This window comes from Helicoverpa zea, chromosome 23 (assembly GCF_022581195.2).
Source record: "Helicoverpa zea isolate HzStark_Cry1AcR chromosome 23, ilHelZeax1.1, whole genome shotgun sequence".
NCBI classification, from domain to species: Eukaryota; Metazoa; Arthropoda; class Insecta; order Lepidoptera; family Noctuidae; genus Helicoverpa; species Helicoverpa zea.
In genome coordinates, this window is record NC_061474.1 from 8150961 (window position 1) to 8176791 (window position 25831).

A 25831-nucleotide genomic window follows, 5' to 3' on the forward strand; every position below is an offset into this window, starting at 1 on the left:
GTTTAGTTCTTCAGTTTTTCATTAGTTTGTCGAACATCTTTTGATGAATGATTACAATGTAAAATTAGGTTACGACAACTAGTGAAGGAAACCATATTGTGGCTTGACACGTGCATAAGTATTAATAATCTCACATTACATAGCAATAATTTTGCTTCTGGATCTTTGAAATCTGGATTTCCATTCTCTGATGAAAGAATACAAACTTCCTTTTTCTTTCCGAGATTTCGTTCAGAAACACTATCTGTCATTCAAAAGTGTCGTTGACCGAACCGGTGTCTTGTCTAATATTAAAAAAATTGGCAACCCCGATCCCAGCTGTTCGCGTGTCGGAGTGTTTATTTGAAGTATTTTTGTGTTAATTCCTTACAAAATTTATAATTTAAATTAGACTGACCAACTGAAACCTACCATGAATTCGTTTCAACATGCATTAGCTGTTAGGAAAGAGTTATTAATTGCCGGCAAATACAGGATAATCAGAAGAATAGGTGGCGGTTCGTTCGGAGATATTTATTTAGGTATAAACATTTCAAATGGTGAGGTAAGTGGCTGTATTTTAATGGTAAATTAAGAGCTAAACTAAGTATCTGTGTGTACAGTAAATTTCGTGTTCCTAAATTGTGCGAGAGTGGTTAAAAAAATAGTAAAAGTATTGGTATGCAAAGGGCATCTGAATGTTAACCTACATACGGTTGAGTCGCTCTATTATCAATTTATTCTTAGTTACATCACGAATACGTCGGTGATTGTTAAGACAGACGACCGTGGCAGTGAATACTAGTCGCTAGAGGGTTCATTTATATTGCATGCTGCAGTTTAGCGCTAGTTAAATAAAAGTTTTAGTTTTGCAACTTCTATACTTTATAGGCATGTATATCAACATAATGATAACTGGACCACAGCCTAGAACAGTGTAAAAACTATGCATAAAAGAGTTTTCTTTCCAATATTCCCTTTAAGAGAATGTGTGGGAAGGAAAATAAACATTATTAATAAATAATAACATAACTCAATACACCTACTGTGTTTTATGAAATCATGAATTATTTATAAGCTATTAATATACCCTAGATATTTACTGACTTTAAAGTAATTTAGCTCCCTGAAATAATACTCCAGGATCTTTTTTTTTTATTTACTAAGATTACACAATGTTTTGTAAGATTTGTATGGTGTTTTTATACTTACTCATTCTTATTAAGTGAAGAGGTATTTGATTCAAGCTCCAGGAATTTTCAATTGTTCTTATCTAAAGATTACTTTAAGATTTCTCATAAAATGTAAAAAAGATGTATAGATAGATAAGAGTTATAATCTAAAAGGTAAAACACATGCTGATTAAATTAAATTATCACTCTGCTAATAATTCTGATGACTCAATATCTTTAATTTTATTTATGATAACAGCAATGTTAACAGTTCATGAGGAAACATATGAATATGAAACATCTATAAGTATCCCACTAATATAATAAATGAGAAAGTTTGTATGTAAGGATGTATGTATGTTTGTTACTGTGTCTCACCTAAATTATTAAATAAATTTTGATGAAACTTGGCAGTAATTTAACTTGAGACCAAGTCCACTTTACGAGGGATGTACAAATTGAATCACAGTAAAAATAATATTGTACAAGTATGTACCTTAAGACTTGAATAGTTGCACATAGGACTATAGAAATGCATATTATAATTTTGCACTTGTATTTCTGGAAGCATGTTTTAGACACATATATTTTCTTTTCCCTATGAAACCACTAAAATCCTTATAGACACAAAGTTACGTTTTAATAAATAGGTCGTCTATTATATTCCTACTCTGTTTTAAGATTCTACCAAATAGTAAAAAACGTAGATTTTTGGAAACTGGCAACATTATTCTTAAATGGCTACGTTTAGAAACTAGATGAGGTTACCTCTTTGCTCAATATTTTATTGATTTTTATGATATTTAAAAATAGAAAACATGTTGTATCAGTATCCAACGCATATTTTCACTTCAAAAGTTACACACTAATTTTAAAAATATTTGTTGTGTTATTTAAAAAACCTTTGAGACACAAATATTTTTTAAAATTCTAATCGGAAGAAAGTACTGAGATTTACGCGTGGCCTACTTTTCGAACGCATTACGTCCTCCATTCAGTCACAGTTTCGTAAAATGTAGCCGTGAATTTATTATTGTTTTTATTCTAAAAGTGCGTAATTTGTGCTTTCGAGTTATATTTTACATTCATCTGGACGATTAATAATAATCTGCAACCATGTCGACTTTTATGAGTTCACGGAAGGAAATATTGATTACTGGAAAATATAAGGTGTTGAAAAAAATTGGCGGAGGATCGTTTGGTGATATTTATTTAGCGATCAACATCGCGAGTGGCGAGGTAATGTGATTTATTTCGTATATAGTTTAGTAAATCGTGATTACATTAATTTTCTTTCGTAACAAATGATGAAGGCCCACCACGCGTCATCGATGGATGGCACATTCTATGGCGGGTAGGGGGGTGCATGTTGATTATTTTTTATGACGTACTAACTAAGGGAAACGAAGATTGGACATTGATATGATATTTCCAGGGTCGTTGGAGATCGTATGACTAATCTTTAGCCAAATCAAACTTGCAACACGAAATATTTCCGTGAAATACGTACTCGCACAATGGTTAAGATTTCTACCATAAATCGCGTCTGTGTCAGCTTTCACCTCATTATGTTCGTTTATTGTTCGGAGATGACCCCCTCGAGAGCAATCTGAACAAATTACTATATTTTAGCATTTTGTAGCAATAAAAATCATAATACTCATGCTGATTGCCATATTTGCGAGTGGGTCAATGGATCATAAGGTCTGTGTCAATATTACATCACAGAGACAATGATAAAAACCTTTATGCTTAAGACTTCATGAAATACTTGCAAAAAATAGGTTTTATATCAGTACAGAAATAGTTGCAGCTGTGACCTTGGCTAAACTAGATTATTGGGTCACTGGCTAGAATAATAGAGAAATACAGGAATCTTGGTATATTACAAATGTTTTCAGTCATTATTAGGTTTATTCTTATCTTTTCTGCATGTCCATTGTTATGACTGTTGAAAATAACAAGGTCTTTGTGTTGGCGCAATAAAACAAACATAGTCAGTTGTAAGCTGTACTTTACTAAACACTATTCTACCACACAATATTTAACTGTAGTTGAACTAGAAACAACTGCAAATATGAGAATACAAAACAAAATATAATTCAATTTTTTCCAAGTATGTATTATATCATAACACTAGCTTCTGCCAGCGGTTTCACCCGCATCCCGTGGGAACGCCTTAAATATAGCCTTCCTCGATAAATGGGCTATCTAACACTGAAAGAAATTTTCAAATCGGACCAGTAGTTCCTGAGATTAGCGTGTTCAAACAAACAAACTCTTCAGCAAGAAATAAAATAAATCCCAACAAGCCCTAGTGTCAGAGTTTTCTCAAATCCGCTTGATGGTTTATTTAAGAGGTCTCTGAAAACGTTGTAGTTTCTGAATTTACGATTGCCAAATGTTGTTGATGTTGGTGAAACTGACTGTCAAGACATTAATGGTTTTACTACAAAAAAGTCAAAAACACATTACACATTATTAAGGAAAATTCTTCATACAAAATTTCCTAACACTTGTGGTTGGATGTCTGTTAAACTTCTTTGCATTAAGACTTCTGAGGTTTTCCACCTATTTGTTTTAGCAAGTGGCATTTGCAAATTCTATGTTTAACCTATAAGACACTATTTAATAGAAGTCGAAGAAGATTTCACATTTTCTGTCTACTCTTTTTCTAAATTAAATGAAAATGCATGCCCATTTCTTCAACATCATATACCTACTTTAACATGTCTCTTATGAAGAAAAGTAAAAAATATGATATCTAATTAAAAAAATTGGTGATGATTGGTGGTTGATTGGTGGATAAAAAAGTTGTGGTGGCCTAGTGGTAAAGAACCATCCGCTCGAGTAAGAGGGCGCGGGTTTGATTCCAGGTCAGGCAAGTACCAATGCAACTTTTCTGTTTGTATGTACTTTCTAAGTATATCTTGGACACCAATAGCTGATAAAAAGGTGAAGGAAAACATCTTGAGGAAACCTGGACTATATTGTCTGAAATCACCAACCCGCATTGAGCAAGCGTGGTGATCAATGCTCAATCCTTCTCTGTGTGAGAGGAGGCCTGTGCCCAGCAGTGGGACGATAAAAAGGCTGTAACAGAACAGAACAGTTGGCATGGAGTAATTGGTGATGACAATTATAATTATGCTTCCTTCTATACTGATATAACAAAAATGAACAATTTCCTTGAGTGAAAAGCTCAAACCATTTGGTATAGCTATGCTATAACATATAAATAAGCAACCCTGGGTGCAATCCACTGGAAGCAAGCAAAGCTGTAGGAAACAGCCAGTAATTAATCTATTTCATTTAATAATGTTGTATCAATTATGTATTTTCGATTATTCAACTCTCTATTTATAATATCCAAGATAATCGAAAGATTTTCATTACTATCAGGTACTTAACAATCTAAAATGTATTTTATCATAGTATTTCACTGATATGCACCATGACTAATCTTTTCAGTGTAATATTTTGTGTTTTTAACATGAAATAAAAATAAATACGGGTTTGCAAATCTTGTATTGTAATACAGTTTAAATAATAAAATATACTTGATAAAAAATGAATCGTTCCCTAATTCTCAACCATTAAAAACTTAAAAAGGCTAACGAGCATCATTGACTTCGTTTTAAAGACAAATTGTGTAAAAATATATAGCCACTTTTATGCTACTGCTCCACCTGCGTCTTAACGCGTTAAATTTTGGCATTACGCAGATGTGGCCAACGTTTTAATGGCAATTTATACTAATGGCATTATTAATAGCATTAAACGTTAAGCGATAACTCGGGTGTCGGTTTTTTGGACACATCAAAGGGTTTTAGTGCGTAGCTTAGAGCGCTAAGTGATGTTGGCTACATTAATGCCATCTCATTGCACGCATGCAAGGACGAGTGTAGATACTTTGTTTAAGTTGTAACTGCATTTTACGAGCACGATAATGGAATGGTCAAATGAGAAAGCTTTAGTTTTTAGAATTATTTTGTGTGCCTAAGTTTAACCTCTTTAATGTGTGTTAACGCGTTACTTCATGAGGGATTAACTCTTGCGGCATTGTAACCTAAGTGTAGCCAACACGCATTTTTAATGCAATAAGTAACGTGTATAGTTGGCCATTGACATTAACGTTAACGCTAACGCAGGTGGAGCAGGAGCATTAGGTAAAAAACTACCAGGTAAAATAAATTATATGTGGTGGCAACACCACTGCGTTCGATCATGGTAGTTTTGTATTAACGTGGTATCTGGCAACACTGCCATTGTGACGTCACATGAAATAGGCTGACGACACCTTTTTAGACTTCGTAATAAAATATTTTTCAGTGGTTTTTCGTAGTGTTTCTACGGTTTATAGTGATTTTGTACAAATATAAACGATAAATTAACTAAGTGTTGTGTTAAAATTTCACTCGGTGCGATGGACCACCAATAATTTTAGTGACAACGAGTGATGAAGGAAAAAGAAAATGGCTACCTTCGAACGCATGTTGTTAGCCAGGAAACATTTAATTATAAATGAAAGATACAACGTTATCCGCAAAATTGGCGGTGGCAGCTTCGGAGATATCTTTTTAGGAATAAATGTCAACGATGGCGAGGTAAATAACATTTCTGATATTGATTTTTCATGGAACACAATCTTACGAACGATTTCTTGTGTCAAGACGGCCGTGTATTTCGGGGTTTTTGTTCTTGAAAATGGCGGTCTGGGCGTATTTTTGATTGTAACCACCACAGTATTGAGTAGTATTTTGTATTTTAGCTCATACATAAGGATATTTGCCAAGCATTTGCTGATTTACGTAATTAGGACATTGTTTGAAAAATACGCCTTTAGTTCAAAAATGTATGAGAGGTCTTTTGTAACGATCTTGGAACATTTTAGCTGTATGTTAATTCATTATTTTTGCAGACACACCACTGTTATGTTTTGCAATATTCCTAACAATGGTTTATGTTGTTTGATTGTGAAATATCCCTGATGAGTTCAGTTCATAGAGTTGCAATTTATGTTTTTTACTACCAGCTGTTAGGCAACAAAGGTCTTCTATGCGTGTTCCAAATCAATGATTTTAAATGAAAACTCCTTTCTTTCACCATATTTTTTTTGTTGTTAAGTATTGCCATATCAGTGGTGTATATCAATATTTAGGGCTCAGTATGACTCATTGTGTAGCAAGGTACATTTCCAAACAACTTTCCATATATGAGGCATCATGATTCTCTATTAATTTATTAGTGATCTACACTCAATATCAAAGTATACAAACTGGTTTTTTCACTCATTAGTAGATTTCAGACAAGTTTAGTAACAAAATGTTTTGTCTATGTGGTCTTATAATCTACAGTTATTTTTTTGTTAATTTACATTTCTCTAATGTTATTATTTTCAGCTTATTTACTAGGGGTATATGAAGTAAAACAAAAATTGTGTTATGTTAAAGTGCTTTTCTCTGAGTCTCTATTCCATATGAAAAAAAAAACACAAATATAGTGTATTCTATTATTAATGAAACCAATTTTTAAACCTTTGTTGTTGTTTGTACACAACACATAGATTTAGGTCATTTATGTTTATAGAATGTTAATCAATTCATATCAAATTATCAAAAAAAAAAAAAAAAAAACTCAATTTTCTACCTCCTTTAATGTTAGAAAGAAACTGCATGTTGAGAAAGATTTATGCTAATATTGATTATGCTATCTGACATAGATTTAAATAATTATATAAGAAGTGCAACTTTAAAAGTATGTTAACACTAAAATATCTAAATCTAGAAATTAATGACTGATATTAATAAAAAAATCTGATTTCATATTCTTTCTAAAAGTTCTCATATTATTACCATAAAAATTAATTTGATATTCAACATAACTTGTGTGTTTGTTTTAATATCTCATTGTTTAGAAATTTTACATACATAAATAACTTGACCTTTGTTACAGAATATATTTTATTGTTTTGAATGCTTATGTTTACATCACAAGCATAAGAAAACATTTGTAGAATATTGAAAATTAACATGTTTCTTTTCTTTTTTATAAAATCTGTTTATCTTCATAGTCTTTCTAAGTGACATCCAGTTTGTATTATTGTTTTTTTTTTTTGCATTTTGAAAGAAGTATATTTTTTTCAGTTGTGGTTATAATTCAGATTTTGGTTAAACAATATTTCACTCATTAGAAGCTAGATTATTGTTTAGTGTATAAAAGTCTGCAATTTTTGTGCATACAATATAGGTACCTAAGATGTGGGCAGAAGTGGGTTCCAAGGTAATAGACCTTGACTGTTAAGTAATCTTTCTATTTATGCTTGCATATTGTAAGCTCACAATATTGACTAAGTAAATGTTTGTTTCTGGCAAATAAACATGTTTTTCTTTTGGTGGTTACACATGCATGTGATCGCATTTCGTATGTTCTTATCATAAAACATAGAATTCATAGGTATAATATATTATTATGTATAATTAATTCCATAGAGAAAAAGTAAATTTTACGTCACAAAAACTCGCGTTACAAAAAGTAGTATGTAAGCATAAGGCTTGGTAAAGGCCTCTTCACCCTTGTTTACTTCATACATAACTTTTTCTTAATTATTATAAAATTCAAGTCCACCGTTGCGTCCGTCTGTTCTTTAACCAACTTCCCAAAAAAGGAGGAGGTTTTCAATGTGGATGTTTGTATTTTTTCGCGATTGACACAAACGGCTGCATGGATCTTCGAAATCCATAAAGAAAGTTTAGGTACAATACATATCGGGCGCAGGTATTCCATGAACAATTGGCGACGACTACTCGCATGTCCATCTCGATCCGGTAGTCATTCGTAGAAAAAAAAACACCTACTTCTGCATTCCCACAATACGTGATCCAGGTGCCCTTTATAAATAACGGTCCAATTACAGACAGGACACAGGTGGTAAGCCATATGTTATCTTACGTGGACATACCGACATATCGAGTGACAGCTCTCGCAAACACTTCTTGAACCGCGAAAATGCCTTAGAATTCAGGGTGTATCTGAATCTAATCGCATATACAATAAACTTTGAAATGGCTATTTAAGTATATACCTACATATAACTTGCTCAGGTGTTCTGACGGAACTTCTTCGCGTACTCTGATACCTATAATATAGTATAGCCCACGTTACTCGGGGTTAGTTCCGCTCCCAACAGTAAAAGAATAATACAAATAAGTTCGGGGCACGAAAAAAAAACCTCTGTTCTCAATTAAACCAAAGGCTTCCCCCATACTTACACGTAAAACATTATGACTCATACCGAACATGTAGGACCGTCTAAAACGCAATACGTATTGCGTGCCGACAGACTCGTACACAGAGAAGTATCAATAATGGCTACGATAATTATTAAAAACGCATTTTAATATGAAAAACTGGTTGTTGTTTATTTGCAGAAAAATGTACTGTTTACTGACAAAATTAAACAACGCATGAGGAAAAGTCGTCTAATTATTAAAATGTCCCTAGCATTTCTTTAAAACGCTTATTAGCATTAGCAGGACAATCTATAGAATCAGGCATAAATTCTACATAGCCAAAAGAAAAAAAGTTACGTACGTAAAACATAATCGATGATACGTAGTTTCCCCTGAAAATCATCTTAATGCCTGTAGCACACCTCCGCTGCGAAACCCAAAGGGCGAAACCGCCATAGTTTCGCTGTGAGTTGTGAGTTGTTGGGCGGCGAAACAAAATTCCCTGCTCTAACGTACAAAACTGACTATGACGTTGTCTCTTTCTAACATGATTTCGCTCATTTGCTTAGGCGCCGTCTACATCTCCGCCCTGGCGGACAACGAGCGGAGATGTAGACGGCGCCTAAGCAAATGAGCGAAATCATGTTAGAAAGAGACAACGTCATAGTCAGTTTTGTACGTTAGAGCGGGGAATTTCGCTATTGTTTCGCCGCCCAACAACTCACAACTCACAGCGAAACTATGGCGGTTTCGCCCTTTGGGTTTCGCAGCGGAGGTGTGCTACAGGCATAATAGCTTCGAAATACAAAACAGCTGTTGTTGTGTGCAGCGTGTAGCGACCGGTTGATCTCAAGATATTATTAGCTCCCAAGGGGATGTTGTGGAAACAACCCTTTGTTGATTCCCAAAACCCATGGGAAAATAGACGGTTTCATTCATGCGTGACGTTTTGGTGCAGCTGACTTTTAATACGCTGTGGCATTTGATTCAAAATCTGTACTCATAAAGTTGAAGTGTTTTGTTGTTTGCTTGAATGTGGTAATCTCAAAAAATACCTACTGGATCAATTTGAAAATTTGCTCAGTGTAAAATGGCACCTTATTGATGAAGGCTTATAGGACACTTTTTAACCGGGTGTGCGGAGTAGTTCCCACGGGATACGGATAGAGCTGCTGTCGAAACCCCTATAATTATACACGTACAATGAATTTCTTAGCAGATGCACAGTCAAGTTTATGCAATTATTTTTAACAGCTATAGTCCAAAGACCTATTATTGTCTCTACCTTCAGCATCTTTGACAGATAAGAAACGAGCATTGATCTCGAACTTATTCATTGCATGGCTTTTTAATTGTATACATGCAGCCCAAGCCCGATGCATTTAAAATAAATAGAAACGTCCAAAACTCTTTTTATTTGATGAAACCCCACTGCACTTTTAAACACAGTCTTTCAAAGTACTTTCACCATTCAGTTTTTATAATCTCCTGTAACATTGTATGCAGTTACGTGGTTCCACTGCACTCCGACGATATGGTTTCGGTTTGATAATACCTACATTACATCATTGTTCGTGGCGCCCTAGTTTGCCTTTGTAATTGGTTTGATCACTACCAGTACCACTTTACGGGCACATTAAAACAAGCTCAAAAATTATTTATTTGTAAACACAATTGAGTTCTTTGTTTCGTCTTGAGACCTCAATGTTGCAATTTGGTCTTGAATGCATAAATTTTGATAACAATGTGTTTTAGGGTCCCGTCTTTGTTCAGCATTGGGTTTTCCATCATTTATCAGATACTTTACAAAGTTTTGTTGTTTACTACTAGGCTATTCAGATTTCTCCCCAATTTTGGTTATTATTATGGGCATTAGCACTAAAGGTTTTTATCATCCTATGGCTCGGTACAGGCGTCCTCTCACTCAGAGAAGGATTGAGCACTAAATTACCACCCTTGCGGGTGACGCCATTGAGGGTTGGTACTGAAGATATGCATGTAATAAATTAAACATGGAAAGTTGGAATATGTTTCTGTAATACAATGTACTAATTCGTGTTTCCATTGTTGCAGGAGGTAGCAGTGAAGGTAGAATCTATAAAAGCGCGACACCCCCAACTTCTCTATGAGAGCAGAGTGTATAAGATGCTCCAAGGGGGCATCGGCATACCACACATAAGGTAAGTTTCTACCTATCTCTAATCGTGGATGGATCGGTTATTGAAGTCCGCGCTACTACAATAAAAAACTAACTTCGTACAGTTGGTTTATAGCGTGTTGCGCGCACGGTTAAGCGTGAGAGTTGCACTAGTAAAGTGCATTTGGAACGTAAAACAACATAACAAGAATTACAGCTGAAATTCGATTTCAGATACGACATTTGAAATGCCAGTTTTATTGATCAAGCAAATACTCAATATTTTTTGGGGATATTAGTCTTCTAGTGAGGGGATTCTATTTAGCCTTTTAACCGATTCCACAAAATAATGCGGATGTTATACTAAGAGTATGTAGCTGGATGCTTCTCAACAAAATATATAATTTCCTCCTCCACAGTAGGAAGATCCGACAAACAACTTCATCTATTTACAACGTAGTAAACGTTGTACGCTGTTAGTAAATAAATCCTACGTGTTCAGTACATACTACATATAAGTGACGTCAATAAATGTAGCTGAATCGTCAGCAGGAAGCGGTGAACCGCATCGCGATTGTCATACAACTGTTGTTTGTCGAAGCCGAAGTTTTAGTTGCTAGGTCAGAATCAACGGTTGTTACTGTAAACGTGTGTATTTACATAAAAGCTACATTACAAGTGCTGTATTTAATGATTGAAGAGTCACAAACATGAACTCTATCGCATGCAGGAGAATTCGCTCGCTGCTTTACTCCGAACGGTCAATCAGAATTACCATTTAGTGCTCAGATTTCCGAAGTGCTCAAAATAGAGGATACATTTTAAATATCCTGGCTTGAAAAATAAATAAGAAAGAACCAATACATACAACAAAATGTGCTTAGCAGGCGTTCTTCCAATCATAACACAAACAAGGCAGTCTGTACTTAAACGTTTTTGGACTACTCAAATGTATAAAACGGGACCATAGTATCCGGTTAACCTAATACTAAGACTTTATTTGGTCATCGGCATAAAGTGTAGCCCGTGTCGCTTCAAGACAGTCTTCAACACGTGGGTTTTGAGTTTTGATTCTAAAAGTAAAGAAAAAAAAATAGTCTGTAAAGTAGTTTTTTGTCAGTCTGTAAATTAATATTCAAAATATCGGTTTTCATATTTAAACAAGCTTTTTATGGCACCTAGTATCTGTATCGTAATGCAATAAAAAACCTGTTTACGATCAATTTCAATACGAATACATGAAATTATACTTCGGCCGTTCAGAGAATGCGTTCCTGACACCTATCAGTTAGTCACGACTAGTGATGGGCACAACATAACACTGAGTTCGTTACCGTTCCTTCAAAATGAACCGCCGCATTATTTTAAGATTATTTTCGTTTTAAATTGGCGGAATCATTTGTTTTATATTTTAGTTATTTAAGTGGAAACCAAAAAAAGGTAATATTCATATAATAAAATTGTTTTATTTATTCTTTGTTACAAGTACATTGAATTGAATGTGCGAACAGAATATTAATCAGACTCCGATTTGCTTGAGGAGGTGGTGTCTTCATCATCATCTTCGCCTACATGTATAATTATATTATTATCAATAACAGAATCAATCCTGATATCTCGGTCTAACAAAAGCCGGGTAATCAAATAAAAACAGATCGAAAACACTTGAAAAACGTGGTCTATGCGCACGAAACGACAACGGACGACTGTTTTAGCGTCACAAAATGGCGGCCCATAACGCCATTTGGGGTTACCATTTTTAATCTAAGTATAAAAATGCGGTTTGGTCATAGTTTTATTTTTATATTTCATAAACGTTATAATTAAGTCTTATAGTCCATTATTTTCCAATTCTTAAAAAGAAAATCAAAACGTATTATTTTATATTATAACTGTATAAGAACAGATTACGATACTTGCCTGTTATTTTTAGCACAGCACTACAAAATATAAACCGCTGACATAACCTTGTAATAGCGCAGTATAGATTTAGAAAAATATTGTTTACCAAGTTATTTGACACTCAGTTTGGCACAAAATTATAACATTCATTGATTATTGATATAATAATGTTGTTTTAATGCTCCTCAATTGTTAAAACGGTAAACAACCAGCAAAAATATTTTTATCGTAACTGCAACGCCATTGCAAAGTTACGTCGTCAGTTCAATCGCGACGTGTCAGGAACGCATTCTCTGAATGGCCGAACTTACTACCTGTATTTGAATAATTTTCATATCATAGAGATAGTTCGCAATAATTTTATGATATAAACATTTGTGTAACCGGCCCGAATGCTGCTTCCGAGTGTGTACTAAACCAAAATAAACAAACAACCTATATTTGTCTCTACGTCGACAACATATCCATCAACGTATCTTTTAAGCCCCTATTTATCACCACAACATTGGCACAGATCCATCTTTCCAATTAGTGAACAAAATATTGCTCTCGCTTATTAAATATTCTCCACAGGTAGAAGTCCTTCAATCGATTGTCTAGGACCTTCGGAACACATCAAACCTGACCTGAATACAATGTTAAATTGTTACAAGGTTTATCAGATTTCGATACACAACGAGCTATAGCTGTTCTTTACAACTATAAACCATAGAAAGTTTGTTACCTAACTCGCAATTTCGCGTTACGTGGACGCGAATGCGATTCTATGGCCTGCGAGGCTTTGGCAACAATTCAGATTTTTGAAAGTGTTCTGTGAGACTATGGTTGTTCTTCTTGACGTTCTATTTAGCGGTTTAGGAGATTCTGAAATGTGCTTGTCACTCGTTGAAGATGTTTATCTATGTACGGTAAAGTGAATCATAGTTCACTGAAATTTGACGATTTTTTTGGATATGAAGTCTCTTCGAGTAGTTTTTGTTTGATGACTGTTTGACTACATTTTTTCTAGTTGTAAACTCCTTAGCGATAGCCAAGACAATTATGTTAATCGATTTCATACACAAGAATAAACAAACATAATTGACCTACTGCTTAGAATGAGGCCAAAGTTACTTATCATCACAACCGTCATGCCCCATAAGTTACGCCCATAAATTACTTATGGCCTTTATAACATCAATCACGGGAGCACGCCATCATCGGCTACTCACGGATTTTCTTTAATGGCGGCTACATACGTCACGAACAAATTGTTTTCGGAAGGCAATTAAGGTTATCCTGTCTGTCGACCGTAGTAGTAATTACCTCTTTTTATTTGTATTTAAGCAAAGAGACTGTAGTCAAGTGTTGTATGAACCAAGCTTAAAAGGTCGCGCTTTTGACTGTATACGTAATATTAAAGCACGGCCACTGATGTAATGAGGCTACCCACGACACCAAAACATGTTTTGTAAATTAGAAACTCTCTCAAATTAAACTTAATTAAGACATGTTTAATGTTGTAAAACAAGAATTAAAACTGTCTCAAATACATAAATTAATAGATACAAAATACTGTTCAAAAACTTCCGCGGCTTATTTAATGAAAAATAACAGTAGTTTTGATGGTTGGGTCACGTCACAATTTCGTGCAGAGCTCCACCTACAAAAACTACAAACAGACTCGTTTACTATTGTACAAACATACTTGACATAATTTTTTGCTACAATATCTGAGACGAGACGATTAATCCAGACATTTTGAAGGTCAATCTTGCTATAACAGCAACAGCTATCGTATAAAAACGTAGAGCCAAGGTCTGAAATGAATAGATGTTCGCAGTTCACTTATGAAATGTCACATCATTGTTAGGAGTGCGGTTATTACACTATTAGTTTGAACATGAGCACAACCTTCGTTGCAGCGTTCAATTTGAATAACAACGGGTTGGGTCTACCTACACGCGATTGCGAAATCTGGCGAGAAACTGCCACTTTTGGTCCTATTCAACTTGCCCACGAAAGTAGTCTGATAGTCATTTGTGAAGTGATTTTAGGAGACAATTCGATGTAGGTACGAGTTACTCTAAACTTTTTGCTCCGTTCTTGATATTGGGAAGTTCGATGTCGTCCGGTCCGCCTTAAAATAATAGATAATGTTATGATCTTGGTTGCGTAGCATTACCATAATTTTTTCCGCTTCCTCTATTACTTTTCGGAACTTCCTTATTATTGTGCGTACGCATGTGTATATCTGTTCAGTATTGAAGATTTATCAATAACAAACACACGTCAGTTCCACGCAAAGTTTACAATTGGAAGACAAGACTGGTCTGTCTTTTCTTCCATTGTTTGCGAGACGCATCTTATCAACTGATTGTTTGATAAAACCAATGCAATAGCTGTTATTCCGTCTTAAAATGATAAATCAAACAATTTGGACTGCAGTACGGTGAAGACAAACGTGACGAAATGATCTTTAAACCTAGATTGTACTGAGTAGAGTTATCAAGACTTAATATTCATGCGTTTTCTATTCCACATGTTTTACATGTAACTCATAACTTGAATGAAGTTTCATTAAACACCTGATTACCATATTAGCGTGTTCACAGCTAATGTTTATCCTTCAATACAGCCAAGTGCTTCCTAAAATAAACAACGGAATACGAAAACAGCGTATCATTACTCACCGTCTGCCTACAATTGTACGCAGCCTAGACTAGCATTACATTGTTTGCGGAGAAAAGTTTTACATCCGCCTAAACGTTCGTTACGCGTCGCCGCGCCCCGTCATACCTACCATGAAATTGTGCACATGAAATCTGCACGTTTTTCTAACAATCACCGCTGAGTGAGTTTCTCGCGAATTTTGATTAAAACGAGGAAAATGTAACGGGAAGCCCTAAAAGGGATCCCCCGATGACAGTTTCAAAGGATTACAACAATCTTGCGTGCGGTAAATTACTACCAGACGGATATTCGTGGGTAGGGCTTATCAAATATTAGTATCGGCCACCGTTCTGATTCCGGCTTTACTTTATGTTCATAATAACTTCTTATCTTCATTAATGCGAACGTCTAAACCGCAATCGTTTCAAGAACAACTCTGCTTATGTAGCAGTGTTTGTTAGACAGCTGCCTACGCCTTATGAATTCGCATAACTTGTATTTTGGTTACCATTTTAGTTATTCGTCGAACTGTTGCATGATTGAGTGGTTCCTTCTCTTTTTGCAATGCCCTTTTTAAGGGGAAAATACAAACATTTTTCTCGGAAAGTTCAGCACGTTGACAGACAAAGCCCTCCCCTAACATTCAAGGCACTTTCTTTTGCGCAATTGGAAAAGTACTGCGAAGCCGTGAAAATGATCTCCGCTAAGATTTGCGCAAGGTCCCGTTGTTTTATTAAACGTGGGGGAAATACTTTATTTTTTGTTGCTAACTTTTAGTTGCCAATTTGCATAGAAAGTTCGATATTTGGTTTGGAGTCGTCGGTTTTAACTATTTTCATCTGTGTCGATGTTGTGTATGGTGTTACGGTACCATGTTTGTATTGAAACTTCGCTTCTATCGAGATCTTTTTTAACAGTTAAAAAATCACCTCCCACTGGATCCACCTTCAAATCGTCCACTTAACATATACGTTGATACAGCATAATATGGTACCCAAAACAGTATTTTCCCCTCAGATCTTTGGAGAAAACGTAGTGACGTACAATAGAACATCCAGTCCTCGTAAGAGTGGCAACATGTTTGTGTCTGGAACAATATTATTGTATTGAAACATAACCTGCCGACGGTCTGGCAACGTCGCTTCTACGAATGCATTTCGCGTAACGTATTTTGCTTGAGGCGCGCAGTTCCTAAAATGACCAGACACGCGACTGTGGGTGTCAACTCTTGATAATGAATACATTGTAGTTTCTAGTCTAGACGGAGAGCATAATTATATTGAAGTAATTATATTTATTATAAAAACCTACTAGACAGTTAGTTACAGGAGATGACTTAATACGTCTCGCAGTTTTTGGTTCGGAACGAGTAATTTAAATAAAAACGTTTGTCTTGATAATTTCTCCTTGTTTTTCAAAACTAGTTTATTTACTCGCTACTGTTTTGAATTCGTCTAGTGCGATAACCTTGCACCGCCCTGGTACTAATTTACATGAAATTCTCTAGATAAACTCACTCCTTCCTCATTCATAAGTATTTTTAAGAAAACTAAATAAGCCTCAGGTACATTTAGGTATCGCTATAGAACATTTTTTATGCCTAACTATTACAACTAAAATTAGTAATACAAAGATTAGCCAGCTCTTTCTTTGATAGTCAGATGCAATCAAGAATCAAAAACTTTATTTCCTTCAGAACCACAAAAACAATCAAACTTAAAATGTCCAATTAATATGATGATTAATATACTATGCTGATAGCATTTATCATTAACTTCCGGCAGCGATTTCACTCCCGTGGGAATTACTCCACACGCCCCGATAAAAAGTAGCGTATTATTTTCCTCGATAAATGCTCTAACTAACATCGAAATATTTTTTTAAATCGGACCAGACTTGTTCTTGAAATTAGCGCGTTAAAACAATGACACTCTAGCTTTATATTTACTAGCTTTTTCTGCGGCTTCACCCGCGTCCCGGTGGAATTACTGCCCGTACCTATAAAAAATATAGCTAATGTTACTCAGGAATATTGTAGCTTTCCAACAGAGTAAGAATTTTTCAAATCTGTTTAGTAATCGGTTAACAAATATTATGTTTTAGTACAGATTATCTAATGTGGTAATTCCTTGTTGCAGATGGTACGGCTACGAAAAGGACCACAACATCCTGGTGATGGACCTCCTTGGTCCATCACTGGAGGACCTCTTCAACTTCTGCTCGCGCCAGTTCACCATCAAGACGGTTCTTATGCTGGCAGGTCTGTATCCGTACTGTTCTTGTCCATAGGGATTTTAGAATGATCTACGACAATTTTCAGCGTTTGAAAAGCTTGGCACATGAGTATGTTTTCACTACTCGCACTGGCCAGTAGTTTTCCCAACTATGTTGGGGTCGGCTTTCAGTCTTAACAGATGCAGCTGAATATCAGTTTTATAAGGTGCAATTGCACATTTGACCTCCTCAACCTAAGTTAACCAGGCAATCCAATACCCCTTGGTAAGACTAATGTCAGACTTTCTAGCTTCTGACTACCCTTTACGACTGCCAAGGATGTTAAATGACTTGTATTCATCGAAAATATGATCTCTTGTCAGCTTGTAATTTGTATACTCTGAAGTTAATGTATAATTGTTTGCAGTATAATGAGATATAATTAGGCGTATAAGTACCCACTCTATGCTAATGATTATGTTCACTTTTCTTTTCATACACATTCGCTATTGTTTACATAACTTGTTTGAAGTAATTACGTATGATTAGCATTAAAATATGTTCAAACAAAACAAAACGTGCAGGGCTAATTGAAATAATACCTTGTTGATCAAAACAATGCTTACAACATTTTAATTATTTATTTTCGTCTTACTCATTTCCTTTACTGTTGTTTTTTTTAATGCACACATCGGACTATCAAGGTAATTTTCACTAACTTCTAACCACATATTTATCTTGCTATTTATTTTCTGTTATAACTTGAATGAAGATACCTTAGTAGACTGACTTTGTTGTAGCCTCAAGTGTGCTGTTTTATTAGCTGGTCAAAAGTGTCAAATACCTTCAGTTTATCACAGTCTCCTTGTGTTCATTATTTAGCAAATGTCTCCCAACACGTATTCTTTCGTTGAAATCGACTAACTTCAACAAACTTGAGCAGCACGTCAAATCCCCCCTTTGGTCCTCAGATCAAATGCTCGGGCGCGTGGAGTTCATCCACTGCAAGTGCTTCATCCACCGTGACATCAAGCCGGATAACTTCCTGATGGGCATCGGCCGCCATTGCAACAAGCTCTATATGATCGACTTCGGTCTCGCCAAGAAGTTCCGGGACCTCCGCACGCGTGCCCACATCTCATATCGCGAGGATAAGAATCTTACTGGTGAGTTGATGAAAGTAGGTTGTATATCTATAGAAATTTTAGCGTACGAGAGCAATTTTGGTGTGAATTTGTTGAAGAGAGTTTTGCGGATGTTGGTTCAGTTTAATCCTTGAAAAAATTACATGTCAAGTTTTTCATATGTGTATTTCCAAAATCAATCAACAAAAGATTTTAAAATAAAATAAAAAACCTCCCGTGCGTTCTAGTTTCTACGGGATTAGGGTGAAACCGCGAGGAACATCTAGTCTGGTAATAATGGCTAAAAAGTGTCAGGTTTTGGACTTAAATTGCTGTTTAAACGTCGTAGGCGTATCTACGGTTACTTTGAATATTTTTTCTGTGAACCAGCGGCGTTCGCTATGTTCCTAATTTGTTGAAATATGAAATAACAAAGGTTCCATTACCAATATATTGTGTAAATTAAAATCTTCACAGTCTGGGACAGTCAAGTATTAGTATTATTAAACCAACGAACAAATAAACAAACGCGCTGAGAAATACAGTAGTATCTCCCAGCCCCGTACAAGTTCCCTCGTTTATACAGTTAACTTAATACCACAGTGAGTCATGGTACTTGGTATTTGAAGCGTGCTCGCCGTTGCCATGGTTACCTAACAATAGCTGATACAGATCGGAGCTTCGTTTTAAGTACTCGGGGAACTAGAAAAGCCTGTTTTCACAGCGTAGGAATTATTCAGTTCATTAGTTAGTAATTGCAACATTACTGTAAACTTGCAATAAATGCATTTTCTAACAGTACATAATTGTTCATTTACGGTATTTGATAAGTTACTTGCATCATAGCATGAAAATAAGGAACTGTTGTGTCACGTGATAAAGTTATAGCAATCAATAGATTTATCGTTCTAGTAATTCAATATAACTTTTATCAGTACGATAACGATGCAAACAAACGTACAAAAAGTACCCTAATCGCAATTTATTTTGAAGATAATTTGAAATCGATATTTTAGGAAACTGCACTATTCCGTAATCAAAAATCCTGTTTTGAACAAGTAAATACTAAAAGCATTCCGTGATCTGAATCGATGAATATATTTGGCTTACATAGATTTCAGAATCTATCAAAAGAAAAAATATTTTTTTCTGAGACCCAGAATAACCAAACATGGAACAAATCTTTGCAAAATTGCCTAAAAATCAACTGAAAGCTTTTTGCCGAATTAGAACTTGTACTAAATACGAATTGTTTGTATCAGGCACGGCTCGGTACGCATCGATAAACGCCCACCTCGGCATCGAACAGTCGCGGCGGGACGACATGGAGTCTCTTGGATACGTGCTCATGTATTTCAACAGGTAAGTTTACTTGCAACTTAGAAATAGGTGCTAAAATATATTTTGCTATGTAATAAATGCCAAACCTATGTATGTAAAGTCTGGTAAAGTTCCAGTCTTCCTTTACTTTGCTCTGAGAGTAGGCCCTACTCTGTTGGGTGACCAGACCAAAAACCCTGAAATCCAAAGGCATTTCTAGAAAAGAAACTGAGATTTTGTGACTAAGATACAATTCAGAAAGGTGCTTTTAACAGAAAAAGGGTCCTCAAATTCATATAGGTATTGTTTAGGATATAAAGTACATTTTCATATTAATTCCCAATCTACAACTTTTACTACGCAATATAAAATCGTTATTCGTCAGTCACATAGTACCTATACATTTATATGAGAAAATTTCTATAGAAACACAGACAAGTCGTACATTATTTTCACCGGAGTCGTGCGTGTTTGGGTTGTTAATCGAACAACGTCACGGAATGCGTAGCTCCTGTTCGATATCCATTCAACTGATATTGATTCTGAGTATCATGATTCATAGGTCACTTTGAATCACGAATCTTTACGTCAAAATTACCAAGAAAACTAAAACAAAAATATGAAAGAATTTTCCATTTTGAAGCTGTGTTGGCCTTTTCGAAAGGCACGTGAAGTCGAGATTAAATCTGCAAAAATAAGCGGACGCTTTCTTAGCCTGATTTTTTGGCGTGATGCCCAAGAACGTTTTCTTATAAGATTCAGGATCTTTCTTTATCCTTGACGCTGCGATTTAGGTGATCTTCACACTGCCCCGCATCACGCTGCATCTTGCGTGTCGACGCACCTACGCGCGTTCCTGCGGGAGTGCAAATCTGCATCATCGTGCGGGTTTTTCGCGCACTCACGCGCGTAGGTGCGTTTTGTTAATTCACGCACGACAGCTCTCATCGAGTTCCATTTTCAAACATACACGTCACGCCCATTCAAAATCACGCGCGTCACTGCGGGATTCAGTGTGCCATACCTTGCGTCTCGCCCCGCACGCGCGGGGGTGCGTGTTTCTCCGCATGTATGTGCGTGATCCGCATGAACGCGCGTGGATGCATTTTCAGTGTGTTGGACTATGCGTGTTTTCCATACAAACGGAGACATTTCCATACAACGGAAAAAAACGCATCCACGCACTACGCTGCATCATGCGGGGGGCAGTGTGATAATCGCCTTATGCATTCCACGTTTCATGTTTTCGCAATAATTTGCGAAAGCACTAATGAATTATTCTATACGACAGAAACTTATCAATAGAATAGGATGTCTTTAAATCCTATGATTTTTGTACACTTTCAATAAGCTGTAGATTTATTAATTTGGATTAAAGGGCTCAAACAACCATTTAGTCGTAACGGAGAAAATTATCCCAAGTTACAAAAAAAATATGTATATCGTAACTGGTCTCAGTCATCCGATAGCCGTATTCCGGTTTGTCTTGCGGTTGATCCGGCGTGCATGTCCCGACTTGTTGCAATCTGACTCAGCGAGGACCCGTTTCGATCCGTTACCGGTCCAATAAGGCCGTTGCATTTCAAATGTGCCTGGTTGCTGGGACTTGCGCAATTTTATTGTGAATTTTACTGTTGGCTATTGCATTTGTATGGTTTATTGTATAGTAAGGTCTTCAAACATAAAGATCCAGTAGACATGTCTAAAGTATACCATAAGGATATTTTCTATATTCTTAGGTTACAGATTCCATTGCATAGTTCCATCATAGGTCAATTTGCGTTGCAAAAATCGTTAGATTTCGAACGATTCAGGATATTTTTATTTTTTTTCTCTTCTATAACTAATTTGGATACATGCTGCGTAAGAGTTGTCGTATAATACATTTTGTTTTCTACAACAGAGGCTCGCTGCCGTGGCAAGGCCTGAAGGCGATCACCAAAAAGCAGAAGTACGAGCGGATCAGCGAGAAAAAGATGTCTACACCGGTTGAGGTGCTCTGTAAGGTAAGGTTTCATTTTACTTTATACCTACGCTGATTCTGACGTTCATGCTCAAAGTCACGTTCGCCTTCTAAAAGGGTGCATAACAGAGTAGATATCTCACTTATATTCTTTGATATTTAATTCTAAGAGAAGTGTGGTAATTCAAAAAGTACCTTTATGAAATCATTCACACTAACAGCCCATTAATGAAAATAAAAACAGTCCGCTCTTTTAAACTTCACTCCATTACTCGTTATCGCTTCTCTCGTCACGTGTGGCACACGTGAATGTGACGAGATTAGACACAAGTTTACCACAGACGCAGGTATCTTTCCATGGTCCACGGTAATTGAATAAGCGTTGTGCATAGCCCACTGACACAGCCGACTTGACTGCGCGTGAGCGGTAATGGATTTGAACCTGCGACCTCGCGGAGAAGGTCGGCGAATTAAATCTTAACTCTTTGGCTTGTTACGTCACTGATTTATACTTAGTTTGTGTAGTTTGTTAGTTTTTAACTGGTGATATTGGAAAGTATTATCGATACATTTTAACTATCTAACACTAGAATTCGACCATTTAACTTGTAACGGCACCATTTTTAGTCGAAATTACGACACCATTTGAAATCACCGATTTGACCTCTTATTGGCCAAGTTTACACAATTAAATGGCTCACCCTTATTATAATGAATTGGCTATTTATTCATTTTATGATGTTAGTGAATTAATTTAAATGGCAAATCCAATAGGCCGGATGTAAAACTTGTATAAATAAATACGAAGGTCTTCGTATGACACCTGCACTTGTTAATTACGTTAAATTCAATCAGTCTTCCTTGTAGTAATTGCGCATATAGAATATTAAATTTTCGTCGACTAATAGCAATGTAATACGTGGTATTACATATCGAGAAAATCATTTCTAAAACATGGATGCAACTTACGCCCGTTCTCAATTTTGTTATCTTTTGTTTTGCATATTAGAGATATGAATTTAACTTTAGTTGTATGAAGCTAATATTAAAATTCAACTTCTAGTAAGCAACTCCATATATAGAGAATAAGCGATTGTTGTCGCGAATATCTTTGGCAGATATCATAAGAAATAAGTATAAGTGTTAGAAGCATGATTTACGATATAACAATTATGTACAATAATGAATACTCGAATTATAAGGTGTTTTGAATGCTCACAGATTTAGTATAATGTTCCATACACCATCATTGAAATGACACACTGCATTCCGAAAGGAAACTGCTGATTGACGCGCTACATAGCCATACCATTGATTTGGTATGGCTAAAAGCGCCATGGATGACTTGAAGTAAATTGTATTACTATTTATAAACTAGATATATTAAAATCGGCAGTGCCTATACGAAACCTGCATAATTTATTATGTGCACTTAATGATGTGACAAAAAATACTAAATGTTGCTGAACTTTTCGGTCCTTCAACAACTTTGACCCTTTTACATTTTTCGGTTGCCCTAACTTTAATACTTTTTAAGTAATTGTGCAGAAGAAAGTAAATATGTTGCGTATTTGTAACCACATTGAAGGATAGGATTAAATCCCTTTTTTATCCATCTCTATAATAGGGTTGTTTCCTAGTATTCAGTCAATTAAAAATTTGTATATGTACCGAATGTTTACAAAACTATAAACACGATAAGCTATATTATATTAATAATAACTGACCACATAATTTTTAAATAATTTATGAAATTTAAATTTATCGTCTATTACGTCATGCCCTTGAAAACGGCGAATCGAGTCCGATGTCGTCACTTTACATTGACAATGACAAGTATTTGACAGTGACAGTCTATGACAGGTATAAACTGAGAATTGATGTGATGTTTTCTTTAGTTTTTATTTGTATTTGAGCGAAAGAAAGTTAGAAAAGAATAAGTTAGAAATTGGAAACAACCCTATTATTAAAATCGTCGTAAGGTCGTCGTAGGGGCGAAAAATACCAACTAAATATTTTGATTAACATAAAAATATTCAGTTTCATAACAGCTGCAACAATGCAGCAAATATCATAATTTCGCAGCTAAACCTTATCACTATAAAAACATTAATTAAAACATTTTATTTACCCAGGGATTCCCGGCCGAGTTTGCGATGTATTTAAATTACTGCCGTGGACTGACCTTCGACGAGGCTCCTGATTACATGTATCTAAGACAGGTGAGTCACTATTGTATTGTATTCACTAGTATACTGAATTACGCGTAAATGTGTCACGTAGGTACGAATGTTTGTTAATTACTAATTTGCTGGAATTTGCGTAGTAAAATTTATTACGCGTAGTAGGGACTGACTGCTGTAAATTTGTTTAAATTGACACTAATATTGCAGTTGTAAAATATCCTGTTAATTTATAAAGATCATGGGTTCGATTCCTGAATTGGATAGTGTCTTTGGGATTGCATTTTCTCAGCCGTCAGAATTACGTATTGTAATTTCATAGGAGCTAAAAATGATGACAGGATGCGTAAAGTAGGTAAAACTGAAATTATATCTAAAGTAATTTTACAATTTAAAGTGTAATAAAAGGTATATTTCTGGGGTCCCCCCTTTATGGCAGAACTTTTTATGGCATAATCTTATTTTGCATACCAACAGTTGGCATAACCTTCATTTCGCAGAAAATCGTGTGGCATACACTCATTTCGCATAATTTAAAAACGCATAATTTTGGCAAGCAGAATCATCTTTAGGCATAAATTTCATATTCATAATACTTAAATAGTAGAAACATCATTTAGCAGAAAGTTGTCAGTCAGAATTTCAAGCATGCAGAATGCAAGCAGGCATGCAGTATGGAAGTAAGCATGCAACATGGAGCAAGCATGGCTTCTGTCACGGCTCCGGCGCTGCGGGTCTCCGGCGGTACCATGCGAGCTTATCGTCGCAGATGGTTTTCACGCTCACCACCGCAGCTTCGGCTTACTGGCCGGCGAGCCGGCCAGCCTCAGCCGCGTCGGCAAGCGTTAAAACTACCTGCGCCTCAGCTCGCAGGCCGCCTCGCCCCTCCGCGCCTACGCGGTTTTGAATTGCACTCTAGGGGTAGGGCAGACAAGACTACGTGGTGTCGGTTTTGCAGCGATTCGTTTTCGTTACTAGCTTCAATTTTTAATACAATGTTTTTAATTGAAGGTTATAAATGACAATTTGCTAAATAAATTGAATCTAAATTAAATTCTTCCATCTTCATAGTACGCCAAATGAGATTATACCAAATAATAGTTTCTCAAAATATACATTATGCGAAACGAAATAATGCGAAACTCTAACTATGCCAAAAGCAATTATGCGAAATAAAATTCTGCCATCTTAAAAGTATGCAACTGTAAATTCGGGCATATAAATATTCGGTGAAACAATAATTATGCTAAATATTTTTTATGCCTTAAAAACATTCGTTGAAAAAAAATTATGCCAAGTGTGTTATGCCAAATAAAATTCGGCCAAATAAAATTCTGCCAGATAGAAGGAACCCATATTTCTGGGACTGATCACAGCATTGCCAGCAAGGCGACGAATTATACTTACAGATATTGTCATTTTATCTCTAAAGTCTATCAGATACTGCATTGTTATTGCAAAGCCTATATTCTACATGCTTTTCAGACACGTGAGTAGGTACGATTACAAAGTAAAATGCAGATTTCAGACTGTCACATGCAATTATATTTCAATGCAAACGTTTTGCCCTATCGTATTGTAGTGATGTTCTCATTTTAATAATGAAGATTTTATCTAAACTGTGGCCTTAGAGTACAGAAGTACTGGGTTTGAGTTTATCGCGTCTGATCTAGGCTATCAGAATGCCTTGATATATTTAAGTTTAGAATTTACTACAAGGTATCAATGAAAAATGAGAAATAAAGAGGTTTGGAAAGCACAATCTAGAGTAGAAAAATGGCTTATTAAAGGTTGTTTCCCTCACGTCCCGGGGGAAGTACTGACCGTGTCCGGATAAAATGAAATTTTGTTTAGATCGGCCTGCCCCGCTCGGTCACGACCACTTCCACTAGATGACAATTTTGACCCACCAGTTGATGTTTTTTTTATTTTTAAGTAAAATAATATATGACA

General features: G+C 35.7%; 1 protein-coding gene across 4 annotated transcripts in view; it reads left to right on the top strand.

The window, feature by feature from the left end:
* The first annotated feature begins 300 nt into the window (after positions 1-300).
* The window catches only part of LOC124641962 (casein kinase I), a 31133-nt gene continuing 5602 nt past the window's right edge, over positions 301-25831 (top strand). Inside the window, exons 1-7 of one of the 4 annotated variants that reach the window (XM_047180234.1) lie at positions 301-544; positions 10457-10563; positions 17213-17334; positions 18260-18454; positions 19675-19774; positions 21636-21738; positions 23831-23917. In XM_047180234.1, coding sequence (XP_047036190.1) covers positions 413-544; positions 10457-10563; positions 17213-17334; positions 18260-18454; positions 19675-19774; positions 21636-21738; positions 23831-23917 — 846 coding nt within the window. In that variant the 5' untranslated portion in view covers positions 301-412. Of the gene's footprint in view, positions 545-2094; positions 2391-5403; positions 5759-10456; positions 10564-17212; positions 17335-18259; positions 18455-19674; positions 19775-21635; positions 21739-23830; positions 23918-25831 lie in introns of those variants that run through there. The other 3 variants (XM_047180239.1, XM_047180238.1, XM_047180233.1) reach the window with 3 other exon arrangements.